Source organism: Coenobita brevimanus, chromosome 50 (genome assembly GCF_032717465.1).
Source record: "Coenobita brevimanus isolate Jiangsu-jjx chromosome 50, ASM3271746v2, whole genome shotgun sequence".
In the NCBI taxonomy this organism is placed as follows: domain Eukaryota; kingdom Metazoa; phylum Arthropoda; class Malacostraca; order Decapoda; family Coenobitidae; genus Coenobita; species Coenobita brevimanus.
The window spans coordinates 30999640-31014250 of record NC_137003.1 but is presented as its reverse complement, the minus strand read 5'-3'; the positions used below and the strand labels follow the sequence as shown (position 1 = coordinate 31014250).

The 14611-nt window shown below is 41.1% G+C and overlaps 1 protein-coding gene across 1 annotated transcript in view; it reads right to left on the bottom strand.

Annotated features, from left to right (window-relative positions):
- LOC145399727 (glutamate receptor ionotropic, kainate 5-like) overlaps window positions 1-14611 on the bottom strand; it is a 72664-nt gene that overhangs the window by 46750 nt on the left and 11303 nt on the right. The window contains exons 3-4 of the mRNA XM_080272275.1: window positions 9153-9266; window positions 5173-5405 (exon numbers count right to left, since the gene is read on the bottom strand). Coding sequence (XP_080128401.1) covers window positions 5173-5405; window positions 9153-9266 — 347 coding nt within the window. The remainder of the gene's footprint in view (window positions 1-5172; window positions 5406-9152; window positions 9267-14611) is intronic.

Sequence of the window (14611 nt, the reverse complement as noted above, 5' to 3'; positions counted from 1 at the left end):
CTGTCATTACACAGGCCAGACGTTGTTTGTTTACAGGAGACGCGCCTGGAGGATCATCCTGATCCTCAACAGTTCAAACACTACCACTCGCATAGAAGATATGAAGGTCACGGAGTTGCCATTTACACACACAAATCACACCCACAAACGGAAGTGATTCTAAATTTTACTCTGGAAGCTGTCGCGTGCAGAGTAAAATTTGATAACACGTATCTGTCTATTTGCTCATTGTACTGTCCTCCACATGGCCCCATTGATAGTGATGCTTTAAACTCACTATTTGAACATCTTCCTGGCAATAAGTTAGTGTTGGGCGATTTTAACGCCCATCACTATCAATTGGGTAGCTTGAGGATCGATGGTCGTGGGGAGCAAGTAGCCGACCTAATACTACAGTCCAACCTCTGTCTTCTGAACGATGATAGAGCGACTCGTGTAGATGATTGTACTGGTAACTTTTCGGCCATTGACTTATCTTTGGCCTCCCCTGGTATACATCAAGATTTTTCATGGAATCCTTATGACGACTCCTTGGGAAGTGATCATTTACCCATCTGTCTTTCTTATACACGCGACATCATTTCGGACCCTGCACCTCCAAAATTCAACTATAAGAAAGCAGATTGGGGATCCTTCTCAAGGATCGCCAATTTAGACATATCTGGGGAGACCATAGATGTTAAGGTCGAAAATATAACTACTTCCATATTACACTCAGCTGAGGCTGCTATTCCCAAGACTTCTACAGTTCATGCGAAGTATAGAGCACATTGGTGGATGCCGGATTGCCGACAAGCATTAAGAAAACGCAATAGGAGATACAGGATTTTTGATAGTCAGCCCACTGAGAAAAATTTTATTGCATACAAACAGGCAAGGGCTGAGGCAAGGAGAATAATAAGAAGGGCCAAACGTGACTCCTGGCGGTCCTTTGTGTCCACGGTGACTCGTACAACATCATTACATAAAGTCTGGTCCACCAAAAGAATATAAAATAATAAAGGCCCATATTTCCCAGTCACCACCTTGCAAGTAAATAATAACATCTATGATGAGCCCGTGGACGTTGCTAACATCCTCGCCAGGAGTTTTTCTCATGTAAGTAGCTCAGCCAATTATGACCCACATTCCCAACATCATAAATGCATGGCTGAGCTACAGATTATTGACTTTGCCACAGAAGACGTAGACTCCCTGTACAACCAAGAGTTTACGCTAGATGAACTGCTCCTTGCCCTTAAATCCTGTAAAGACACCAGCCCTGGACCAGACACCATCACGTACGGTATGATCCAGCATCTTAATCAGGACAACCTGATTAAGATATTAGTATTGTACAATGAGATTTGGGCGTCTCGAATGTTCCCAAACTCATGGCACTTTGCGCACGTCATACTGATACCCAAAGAGGCTGGTCGTCTTATGAATCCCACTTCATTTCGTCCTATTGTGTTGACTTCTTGTCTATGTAAGGTCATGGAACGTATGGTTAACAATAGGCTTCTTTTTGTTTTAGAGTCGAAAAATTTGTTAAATGATCAACAATGTGGCTTCCGTAAATACAGAAGTTCACTAGATCATTTAATGAATTTGGAGCATTGTATTTCAGAGGCATTTGCCAATAAAGAATTCATGATAGGGGTGTTCTTGGACATCCATAAAGCCTATGACATGACCTGGTGACACGGTATACTAATGAAGCTCTATGCTTATGGTTTAAGAGGAAATTTGCCTATTTTTATTTCAAATTTCTTAAGGGACAGAACTTTCTCTGTCAAATTGCCCCGTAACGTAACATCGGATATATTTATCCAGGAAAACGGGGTGCCACAGGGAAGTGTGCTTAGTCCTACTTTATTTAGTATTATGATCAATGATATTCTGTCATCAGCTCCCATCCCGAGGAATCTTAAATACTCGCTCTATGCTGACGATTGTGCAATATGGCACTCTTCCCGTAATGCACAATTTTCGGCTGGGCGGATTCAAGCAGCCCTTGACTCCGTCCACCAATGGGCCTTGCAGTGGGGATTTAAGTTTTCCGTCTGTAAGTGTGCCGCTATAGTCTTCACTAATCGTAACGTACCTAATTTGTGCTTAACTTTGGATAATCAGGCGGTACCTTTTCAAAATTCTGTAAAATTTTTAGGAATACATTTTGATCATAGAATGAATTTTAAACCTCACGTTAATACTTTGCTTGCTCGTCGTGATAAACCATTAAATGTCCTTAAGTACCTAGCGGGTACTACATGGGGTGCCGACAGAAAATCTTTATCAATGGTGTATAAGTCCCTTATTCGATCGAAGCTAGACTATGGCGCACAGGTTTATGGCTCGGCATCTGATGCCACGCTGAAAGGATTGGATGTGTTGCAGAATAAATGCTTGAGAATGTGTCTTGGAGCTGTCCGGTGTACCCGTGTGGCTCGTATGGAAGTGGAGGCGAATGTGCCTCCCCTCCGTATTCGCCATGACTACCTGGCCTTGTCCTACGGCGTAAGGACATTAAGGAAAAGTAATATCGGCAATGTGGCCTATACCCCCCTGCATCAATACCACCAACTTCTGCAGGGGGCGCGTCGGCCACTTGCCGCTCGCCTCCACTTACTGACTCAGGAGCTTGATGTGGACCCCAGTGACTGTGACAAGTTGGTGCTTAAAAATATAGCGCCTTGGGAGCCACCCAGCTTTACAGTGGATATTACATGGCTCCCAGCACCAAAGGCCAAGGCGCCGGAGGCGGAGGTCCACCACTTGTTTCGTAACATCATTGTTCGTCACTTGGGGTCCCATCAATTGTACACCGACGGCTCCAAGTCGAGTGAATGTGTGGGTGCAAGTGTGTGGTCGACTGAATGTGCCCTCAGGTTTCGGTTGCCGACTCATACATCTGTGTTTACTTCAGAACTTTTGCTATTGACAAAGCCATAGACTATGCTCTCAATTCTAGGCATGACCCGTTTGTCATATTTTCAGATTCAAAATCAGCCCTTCAGGCAATTGCATCTTGCACTACGGACTCTCACGAGATCCAGGGCCGCATCATTAATAAGTTGCATTCATGCAACAAGTCATTCACGCTGATCTGGGTGCCTGGTCATTGTCGTATCTACGGCAATGAGCAGGCTGACTTACTTGCAAAGTCGGCTGTAGAGCTCGAGGAGACTTGGGACGTTCCTCGTGATCTACGGTCGAGTCTATCTCTCGGAAAGAAATCAATAAATCTTCTGTGGTAAGTTCAGTGGACCAGACTAAATATTCCAACTTGTAAGCCGTGCCTGGGCGACTGGGACACTGCCAACCGTTCCAGTCGCCTAGAAGAAAAAGTGTTGGCAGGGTTACGGCTCAATGCCACCATTTTAACCCACATAAAACCATATATGGAAAGACGCTTCCCACCGCACTGTGACATCTGTAATGTGGTGTTATCTATCAGTCATATCCCGCGCTGTCGGCGATTTATTCTTGAACGTGCTTCACTTATAAATTACTGCGGCGCAGTAGACGTCCCCTTCACCCTCTCCACCATCCTGAGTGATGGGGACATTGTTATGACTGATAAATTGATGGCTTTCTTGAGGGAGACCGGACTGATCAGAGTGATGTGACTTTTTTACTGTGTGGTTATGGTTTTTATCAACGGTAAATATGTATATATTGTAATATTAATTAGGGTTGACAGTTGACATATTTTAAATAGTTTCTCCTCCCACCGACCTATTTCTAATATAGATGTCCCCTACATTAAGTTGCCCTCGCCTGACAGTCACCAGCTGATGAGTGCAAGTGTGCAATATAGGAAGGTATTGGGCACTTGCAGTCGATGGTGGTCTGTTGGGCGAGGTTCTTCACTTTTTGCACAAATTATGTAAATACATTATATTATCTTGCTTAAGTTATTCTAATTAGGGACGACAGCTGACGTATATGGAAATGTTCCTGACTCGTCTGGTTCCCTTTCATATATTGATGTCCCCTATATTAGGTTGTGCCTCGACTGACAGTCAACAGGTGATGAGTGCAGGTATGTCATGTAGAAAGGCATTACATATCTGCAGTCGATGGTGTTCTGTTAGTCGAGGTATTTTTACCATTAGTGTAGGTCTAGCTATTTGTCTCTGTAGGATTTAGTATAGGTTAGCGATTTGTCTGTTAGGTGATTAGTTTTAGGTCCTTTAGATTAGTTTTTCTTTATAATATAAGGTACAAATAATGTAAAACCAAGAAAAAACTTAAGAAAATAAAAATACAAAAAATATATATATATATATATATATATATATATATGTACGTTTGCATGAAAGTGTCTGTATGTATGCATGGAAGTGTGTGTGTGTGTGTGTGTATGTATGTATATATATATATATGTTTGTTTATATAAGTATTTATGTTTAAATATGTATATATATATATATATATATATATATATATATATATATATATATATATATATATATATATATATATATGGCCGTAATAACCAGGGGCTTCGGCACCAATGGTTGATAGGCCGGAAAAGAAAAAAAAAAAAAGCTTGGAAGACCCAGGAAATCCGACCGAGACCTCACACCCGTTATCATCTGTTATTCCGACTCTGTCTAGCTAAGTAACCTTTATGATTTGGCCAAATTGGGGGGACTAACTAGGACACAAGGAGATAATAACTGGTGAGTTAGAGTAGTACTAATTATACTCTAATTTCCTAAGAGACTTCTTTTATTTTAAATTAATATTATTGTTGCTAGATTAACACTCGTCAGAGAAAGAGTGTATAAAATTTCTGACAGTGGGGACTAAAGAACTTTCGTAGAATGGTTTGGCAGCCTTCACCTCCAAGTATCTGTTGCACAAAGAAGCCTGCATAATACTGGCCACCTTTCTTTCATGAGCTACATTACTCTCCGATTCCTTTGCACATTCTTTATATATGCTTGTTGTTAATGTACATTGGTTTTTAAGTTCCTTTGCTACGTTAAAATTCCTTTCATTCACAAGCAGATAACAGACGCACTTACCACCTTGTCAACAATCTGTTTGCTTTTGGCTGCACCTTCTAACATGTTCCTCTCCATTATTTATAACATGTTACTCTTCATTCTTTATCACCAGCCATACTCTTCCTTCCATAAAACGTCTGTTATCTTATTTTCCTAATTAAATTACTTTTACCTCTTTTCTCTTGATGTCTGATCAATGTTCAGTGCCATGGCGTTGTTCATGGAGAAGGTCCAGTGAGAGGCGAGTAAAGTCCCGAGGTCCTCCCTGGGCAGGCGAGTGACTACCAGGAGCCTCGTCGACCACACCAGGAGGCGGCCCTTAAGGGACCACTCGGCGAAGGCTGCGAGGACGGCTGGGTCAACACTCACCACCACCATGGTCACGCACCGTGACACCTGCCGCAGCTGCTCACGTCACCAGGGTACAAATTAGGTGATTCAAAGTATAAAGGAGTGTGGTTTATTTGTATTAGTGATTTCATTACTAAGAAGGAAACTAGGAATACCAATGAGGGTGATGGTATGCATGTACGGTCCGACAGAGTATGAGGGAAATTTTGAAAGAATGATAAAGCATCGGACAAGTGTGATGGAAGTGATGAAAGTTGATTGTTTTCTATTTTTTGATTGGACATAATAGAGGAAATGTAAGAAAAGATACGCTGGTTTGAAAGTGGAGTGTATGCAATGCAGTGGGTAGGAATGGTAATGGCATGGTGAGGTGGGCCTACACTTTCTTAATGGGTAAAGTGCTTAATACTAGAGTGAAGTGAAGAATGGGGGAGGGGTTGTTTGTCTGGCCACAATATAGTAGCTGTCTATCAACTATAAAGATTCAAACACAATGGGCGATGGCATGTAAAGATGACATGAAAAATCAGATGGTGTATAGAGATTGAAAAAAAATTAAATAAAAGGAAAAAATGAACGGTGGAATATAGGAGGAAAGTGTAGTGGTAGTTTAACAGATATAACGTGGAGTAGATAGAGGAAGTGGATCGTTTGAGTCAGGTGTTCACAGAAGGAACAAGAGGAGTCATTCATAGAGTGCAACCCCCACGCCCACCAACAGGTATAAAATTCGAGTATTTGATTATGTCCTGTGGCACTGACCTTCAAACGATTACCTTCAGAACTGAACAGCATAATTTTCCATTCACCCTTTCACCATCTGTTGTTCAAATCAGGCCAATGCTGGTTAAGTTGACTTAGCCCAGTGATATTGAACGTTGGCCTTTCCGTCTGCCTAATTCTCAAAATAGAACTTTTTATTTTTTCCTTACTACAAGCTTAGCAATTCCACAAGCTTTAGTCCACACTGGATTTTATTTTTAATCTTGCCAAGTGTGCTTGACCTTTGATCTATTGATTTAAAAAATATAAGGTTACCCTCTTCGGGGAGCCTCAGCTCATCTACCATTTTTAACCCACATGAGATAAAAACTTCTTTAGTTATTTTGTCCATATATAGACACAGATCGAACTTTGGCCTTATTCTATGACCTTGACTTTTGATCTTTCTCAAATTTGAACTCCTTCGTTCGTGTCTGACCCTTAACCCTTTTACGAAGATTAGTTCAAATAATATCAAAACTGTGTGAGGCCAAAAGGGAAAAAAAGGATCAGCAATACAGAGGTGTAAGAAACACTGAAGAAAGTCAAAGTTAGGAAAGCACTAGAGATGAAAGGAGCACGTGATAAAAATGTGGTATACAAGGAGGAGATAGTGACTGAATCTGGAAAATGTGTGGACGTCCCTAGGAGAATAGGAGAGTGCCAGAGGACAGAAAGTCAGACATATTTACTCTCTTATTCATGGGGAAAGGGAAAGGAAAAGTTTGTGGAAATCGTAGATGTATTTAGCTCAACATAGTAGAAAAGATTTACTGAATGACAGTTGCTGACAGAGTAAGGGAGAGAAAAAAAGAAAATGGTAGGCGAGGTACAAGAAGATTTTGGATGGTAATTGAGTGTATAGACAAGAACTGTCTGGTCTGCGAGACGTATAACAGAATAGCATTTAGAGAATGGAAAGAAGTTGTATGCTGACATAATGGAACAGAAGATGGATACGGATTTTGGAAAGTGCTGAAATAAGAGAAAAATTATTGAATTCCCTCAAGAAGAGTAAATGTAAAAGGCGATGTGCTGGAAAGTGTTACGATTACACTGATGCAGTAATGAAAATTGGGATGATGTAATATGGAGGAAAGGCATCCTCATGGCAGAGGACAGAATTATGTGGTAACAATTTTTTGGTAGCCACTCTCTGCAGGAGGCCATAAACAGATAGATCGACCGCCACTCTCTCCACCAGGCCATAAACAGATAGATCGACCGCCACTCTCTCCACCAGGCCATAAACAGATAGATCGACCGCCACTCTCTCCACCAGGCCATAAACAGATAGATCGACCGCCACTCTCTCCACCAGGCCATAAACAGATAGATCGACCGCCACTCTCTCCACCAGGCCATAAACAGATAGATCGACCGCCACTCTCTCCACCAGGCCATAAACAGATAGATCGACCGACCAATTCCAGCAGTAATGTAAAAGTGAGCTTCCCGTTTTAGCAGTGAAGTGTAAGTAATTTAACCATGTCAGCAGTAATGTGAGAGTGATCTGCCCACCTCAGCAGTAATGTGAGAGTGATCTGCCCACCTCAGCAGTAATGTGAGAGTGATCTGCCCACCTCAGCAGTAATGTGAGAGTGATCTGCCCACCTCAGCAGTAATGTGAGAGTGATCTGCCCACCTCAGCAGTAATGTGAGAGTTACCTACCCACCTCAGAAGTAGTGCGAGAGTACATACCTGCTCCAGCAGTAATGTGAGAGTAACCTACCCGCCTCAGCAGTAACGTGAGAGTGCCGTACCCGACGCACCAGTGACGTGTGAGTAAACTACCCGCTTCAGCAGTAATGTGAGGGCGACCTACCTACTTCAGCAGTAATGTGTGAGTGACCTACCTACTGTACTTCAGCAGTAATGTGACAGTGACCTACCTGCTTCAGCAGTAATGTGACAATGACCAACCTACTTCAGCAGCAATGTGAGAGTGACCTACCTACTTCAGCAGTAATGTGAGAGTGACCTACCTACTTCAGCAGTAATGTGAGAGTGACCTACCTACTTCAGCAGTAATGTGAGAGTGACCTACCTACTTCAGCAGTAATGTGATAATGACCAACCTACTTCAGCAGTAATGTGAGAGTGACCTACCTACTTCAGCAGTAATGTGAGAGTGACCTACCTACTTCAGCAGTAATGTGATAATGACCAACCTACTTCAGCAGCAATGTGAGAGTGACCTACCTACTTCAGCAGTAATGTGAGAGTGACCTACCTACTTCAGCAGTAATGTGAGAGTGACCTACCTACTTCAGCAGTAATGTGATAGTGACCTACCTACTTCAGCAGTAATGTGAGAGTGACCTACCTACTTCAGCAGTAATGTGATAGTGACCTACCTACTTCAGCAGTAATGTGAGAGTGACCTACCTACTTCAGCAGTAATGTGAGAGTCACCTACCTACTTCAGCAGTAATGTGAGAGTGACCTACCTACTTCAGCAGTAATGTGAGAGTGACCTACCTACTTCAGCAGTAATGTGAGAGTGACCTATCTACTTCAGCAGTAATGTGAGAGTGACCTACCTACTTCAGCAGTAATGTGAGAGTGACCTACCTACTTCAGCAGTAATGTGAGAGTGACCTGCCTGCTTCAGCAGTAATGTGAGAGTGACCTGCCTGCTTCAGCAGTAATGTGAGAGTGACCTGCCTGCTTCAGCAGTAATGTGAGAGTGACCTGCCTGCTTCAGCAGTAATGTGAGAGTGACCTACCTACTTCAGCAGTAATGTGAGAGTGACCTGCCTGCTTCAGCAGTAATGTGAGAGTGACCTACCTACTTCAGCAGTAATGTGAGAGTGACCTGCCTGCTTCAGCAGTAATGTGAGAGTGACCTGCCTGCTTCAGCAGTAATGTGAGAGTGACCTGCCTGCTTCAGCAGTAATGTGAGAGTGACCTGCCTGCTTCAGCAGTAATGTGAGAGTCACCTACCTACTTCAGCAGTAATGTGAGAGTGACCTGCCTGCTTCAGCAGTAATGTGAGAGTCACCTATCCCCTCAACAGCAATGTGACAAAGACCTACCCGACGAGCTTGGCCGACCAACCAGGAAAGCTGTGCCTGCGTCATGTTAGCGTTCTTGCCGTCCATACCCACCTCGAACACACCCACACCCCACGATGCTCCATCATCAGTGAGCTGGATGAATTATGATGTAGGTTTGTTGTTATTTATTCCACAACTATTTTGCATACTGACAGCCAGATTTAGTAAACTTCTAAACTATAGGAGACAGTTACAAGTAAAGCAAAAATACATAAACACTGTGCACTTTCATGATATGGATTATATACTGAAAATTTTCAGCACTGAGGGTAGGACGAAACTACGCGCACGGTCCCAATAATCTTGATTTTTATAATAGAGATATAGGACCTCCTAAAAAAAAAAAAAAAAGCAATAAGCATGAATTCCAAATATCTTCATTATGTATGTATCTATCTATCTATATCTATCTATTTATATCTATATATATAATATATATATATATATATATATATATATAAAGAAGATTTCTCTGAAAAAGTTTTTCTCTAATGTTACTCTTAAAATGGTACGGGAGAAGTTAAATGTACTGCCTGATATACAGTATTTCTTATATCACGATGATGTGCTTACGTACATTTTTCCCACAAAAAAGGTGTGATGTAGTTATTTGCAATGTTAAGAACAGGTATAACAAAAATCCTGCCTCTTACCGTATTTTTTGATTTCATTAAGCGACTTCCACTTATATCAAAAACTTACTTCACTATATTGATTTCAAGCACCAGAATTTGAGTCATGTTAAATGATTTTTTTTTTTTTTTGTGCTTGACTCTGGACATAGGCTTCACAGTCTGCTCTCAAGGCCCAGTAGTCTTCCTACATATCATACACCACTTCGGCACTAACACCCAACGTCCATATTGAATACATGCTAGGGCTGTCTCATGTAGGACTGGTGTATTGGTATTAGCGGGGGTATTTTTACGACATGTCGGCGGGTCTTCTGGTAGATCGGTATATGCTTTACATGAAATTCAAATCCTTAAACTGTTCCCTGCCCCAGCGGGGATGTGAACCTGGGTCCGGTAGGACCGCAGGCCACCTCTCTACTGATTGTAAATTTCCTTCTAAAATGTGTGTTAAGAAGTAGAAATGGCACAAGTGCACAGGTAAGGAAAAAGCAAGGAAACGAGAGAACATTCAGGATGGGAGGAGATTTGGAGACCTATACCCATTACTACATTCCACACTTTAGCCACAGACTTCTTGATGGTGGAAAGTCGTAATGGATATAGGTTTCCAAATCTTCTATCCTGAATGCTCTCTTGTTTTCGTGCATTTTTCATCTCGTATCTGTGCACTTTTGCCATTCCTACTTCTTAACATTCCCATTTTAGACGACAATTTTTGTTTTCTAGTTTATGATCTTTTTGTGGACGTATAATTATGCATAAAGCAAGAGTTAGACATGGATTTTTTCATGTATAGTATACTAAAAGACTAAAACAATGGTGCTTTCCCCTGAAAAGAAGTGTTTTGGTTGGTTCTTTAACGGTAGGTGAGCTGTAGCTAACCAATATCGCTCAAAATGGCGTACTTACGGGTGTCTATGATGCGGTTTTCAGGCCGTAACGCGCGAACCGTTGTTGAATACTTTTCCAAACATGAAAAGAAACATCTACACTTGACAAGCAGCGTTTTGGTGTATAGTACGCTCGTGTGAACCTTATTGTTTTGGAGTTATGACTGATGAAGAAAGAAAGGAAGAAACCAAAACTGATAATTTAGCGGTTTGATTTTGCGACTCCTACGAAGGTTAGCAAGACTTTGCAAGTAGTTTTGCACTTGAATATGGAAGGCCTTAAATTTAGTTCATAAGCTTAGAATTAAGCTTTGTGACCGTTTTCATGCAAATGCACATATACCCCATAGCACGGGATGCCACTTTGAACTTGCGCCATTCCAGCTTACGGAGCACTTCCACATTCTGTGATAGTGGAACATGTTTTTTTTTATTATTATTATGTTTCCTTTTGTCTCTTTTATTTTGTTCTTAAGGCATCCTGACCCTCACGTTCCCACACCAAGGTTCGAATGTGATGACTCATTTCTGGGCGAACTTCAATGCATCGATGGTTCTGGCAGGGTTGTACAATATCTTTTACAGTTTGCGCAGAGCAACACGACAACAGAGAAGCACTTATTATTGTTTTAACGTTTCAGTGACTATAGATCATGTTCAAGCGTAGGGATTTGTGTGTGACAGCCAGAGGGAAAAAATTTAATTAATGCAATGTTGTTATTCGCTTTATTGGAATGGTGTCTCTCCTGGCAAAAAAGAAAAAAAAAACAGAGCACAGACATTCCAGCTCTGAAATGTTCTTGGATATAGTAATTAGCTAAAACCTGACGCTTCAATGTATGATCGCAACTGTGGTCGAACCACTAACAAGACCTTTTTTTTTTTTTAACACCTTCAATCTCACAATTTAGTTTATATATCTGTAACTACAGGATTATTTACTTTGTGCTGTTAGCTTCTTTTCGAACTAAAGAGGTAAGATGTATCCATGGTTAACTCTGTCACTACTACGGGCTCTCCTGAAGTTAATAAAATCGTCTGGATATAGCGTAATTAAAATAACTGATTACAACATCGGACTGAACGAATGAATATTGATATTAGCATATAGACTGCATACTGCAAGGGCCATTCAATCAGATCATCACAATAGCTTTATAGGATTTGAAATGAAAAACTTCTGTTACCCCCCCCCCCTCGAACAATATCTTAAGAAAATGTGTAGATTTATTTTGATGTCAGCAGTTATTGACTGCAGTATTTTCTTTACATTAATTTTGCATAATTGCTTGAACTCATATTACTATGGGAGCCTCGTTTTGTTGATGGTCATATGCAGCACCCGTGAATTTGTTTACGGCTCGTATCCAATGTCCAAAGTACTGTATTGGGTTGTTCCTACACAATAAATGTGAAGCATAAACAAATACGCAAGGAAAACATTAAGCCCACACACCTCCCTCTGTAGTACTTGCCAGTAAAGTGAACTTTATGAGCGCTTGATGTGCAAGCGAACGATTGTGCATACGCTTGTCATCATAATTTCATCTTGGTGTAAACTTTCAACATTTCTGGTGAGGTAGTTGAAAAATAACAAGGATAATTGAGCAAAAATATTCACTTATTGACGTTCTCTCTCTCTCTCTCTCTCTCTCTCTCTCTCTCTCTCTCTAACAGACACACACACACACACACACACACACACACACACACACACACATTCACGCGCCTGCATCCAATCAACATATGAAAGTGAAAAGCAACTCATTCCTTGCATGTGTGACTTTCATAGTGTTTTAAATCAGTTTCATAGTGGAGCATGTCATCTGAAAGCCTCGGTACATTTCCTTGGAAAACTGAGATTCCAAGGGGTTTATTTGGTCTCATGAGTATTTAGCTAAAAACAAAGTTAATAAATATATCTATTACCTGCTGAAAGAGTCTTTTCTTTATTTCTCATAATAGAAAAATGATTAGCCTCCGAAAACCATCGCGGTCGCGTCGGGTTGTGTTTGGCCGGGCCGGGTCGTGTCAGGCTGCTCATTTCTCAGCTAATGTAAACATTGCTTCGCTATGCTTGCTCACTTCGCATGCTGTGCTCATTCGCTTGTAATATGTGGAGGCTGTTGTATCATGCTACATCTCTTCTTAAACTCTTCATGTTCAGGGGTATAGTGAGCCAAGCCCTTCCCATATGTGCGGACATTTCCACAAGTTGCCTGTATTCAGTCCATTATAGCTCAGCAACTAAAGCAGCCAGAACTTTCAGTGAAAAATCAGAGTACTCGGCTCTCCCTCGTCTCACCATTGCAGGTGTCCCAAGGTCCGTAGATGGAAGAGTTAAGGAGGAAGGAGGTGATGAGTGAGGGTAACTTTGGAGGTCATGGTGAGCTGTGTCTATATGTGCCAGTGCGTTGGTGGCTAGGGCGAGCTGGCCGTGCACCGGCCTGGGCCAGGTTCGTCGAATTCTTCCAATGACACTTCCATACGGTGTGTCAGAGGGAAGAAAACCAAGTCTTATAGATTGCAATACACAGTACATGTCGAAAAAGATCAGATCACTTTCACGTTAGCACATTTCCTTTACACGTGATACGAAAGATCACTTTCATTTCCACTCGAGCTCATTTTTTAAACCCTTTGTTTTCCTTATCTTCTTGCATGTTACGTGTCAACGGCTCTTATTTGTTTAAGTTCTTGCATCACAACAAGAATGGCAGTAAATTCTTAGTAGTTTTTGTTACTACTTATATGTATGTATATCTCAAGGTCACTTTCATTTTCACGAGCTAATTTTTTAGATCAAAAGTTGTACAATAAAATATAAAACCACTATGCAGTAGTTGCCTCGAAAGACCACTTTCGCTTTTACTCCAAGCCTTGGTTCTATACGTACAACATAAAACCAGTACAGTACTTACACCAAAAGGTCACTTTCACTTTTCAGTCCAAACTTGCTGTCTATACAGGATAGTACAAAACCACTGTACAGTTTTGGTCATAACGTTTACTTTCAGTGCTATAGTTTTCCTTATGTTCTGTAGTTTATGCATTTTTTTTTTTTACATTCTTTCTTCACTAAATATAAGTTCTTCCGTAATAAACATTTATTCTCTATAGCGAAATTTATCTTAAACTTCGTCTCTTCACTCGATAATGACGATGCTGTCATTTCTAGAACCCTTCTAATCGCTCATTTAACCCCTTCCTTACATGAGTGGGAGGCTTGGCAAGGGTGGAGGTGGGAGGCGCCGAACGGCAAGCGAATCAAACTATGTGGAATCAGAAATCTTTGTTCCTACTCCTCCCGTTTCCCGAGGGAGAAACCCGAGGGATAAATAAGAGCACCGATTATTATATGATAATAAAAAAGAGAAATTAAACCTGTAACCATAAATCTTACTGCCCATTCACACTTGAGCTTTTCTTGTAGGTGAATGGTCACCTTTCGGTAGTCAAAATAAGATTTAATATACAAATGTGTGTCAGTAGGATATACTGAGGACTACATAATCACATACACTGCGTATGGAAATTTAAGTAAAATCATCTTGAAAACAGCTTGTGTTAATTGCTCTTAAAGCATTGATTACTGGCAACTTTTGTTTGTTCTAGAGGGTGAATAATCACACACCAAGAAAGTTGTCCCAGTAATGGACATTACTGGCTGAAACACCAGAAGAACATTATTGCAATCAACAGTACATGAAGTTGTACTAATTACCGTAATCTCTAATGGTGTAATTTAAATTTAAAAAAAACAAGAACTGTGAGGCATTTACTAACATAAACTTCTTTATTCTTGACGACGTTAAATTCAGGGAAATTATCAACCCTGCAAAACAGAATGACATCATTTTCAGCAACTCGTCATGTATGTTTGCACAAGATTCAGCCTGTCTGGGTGTCGGTC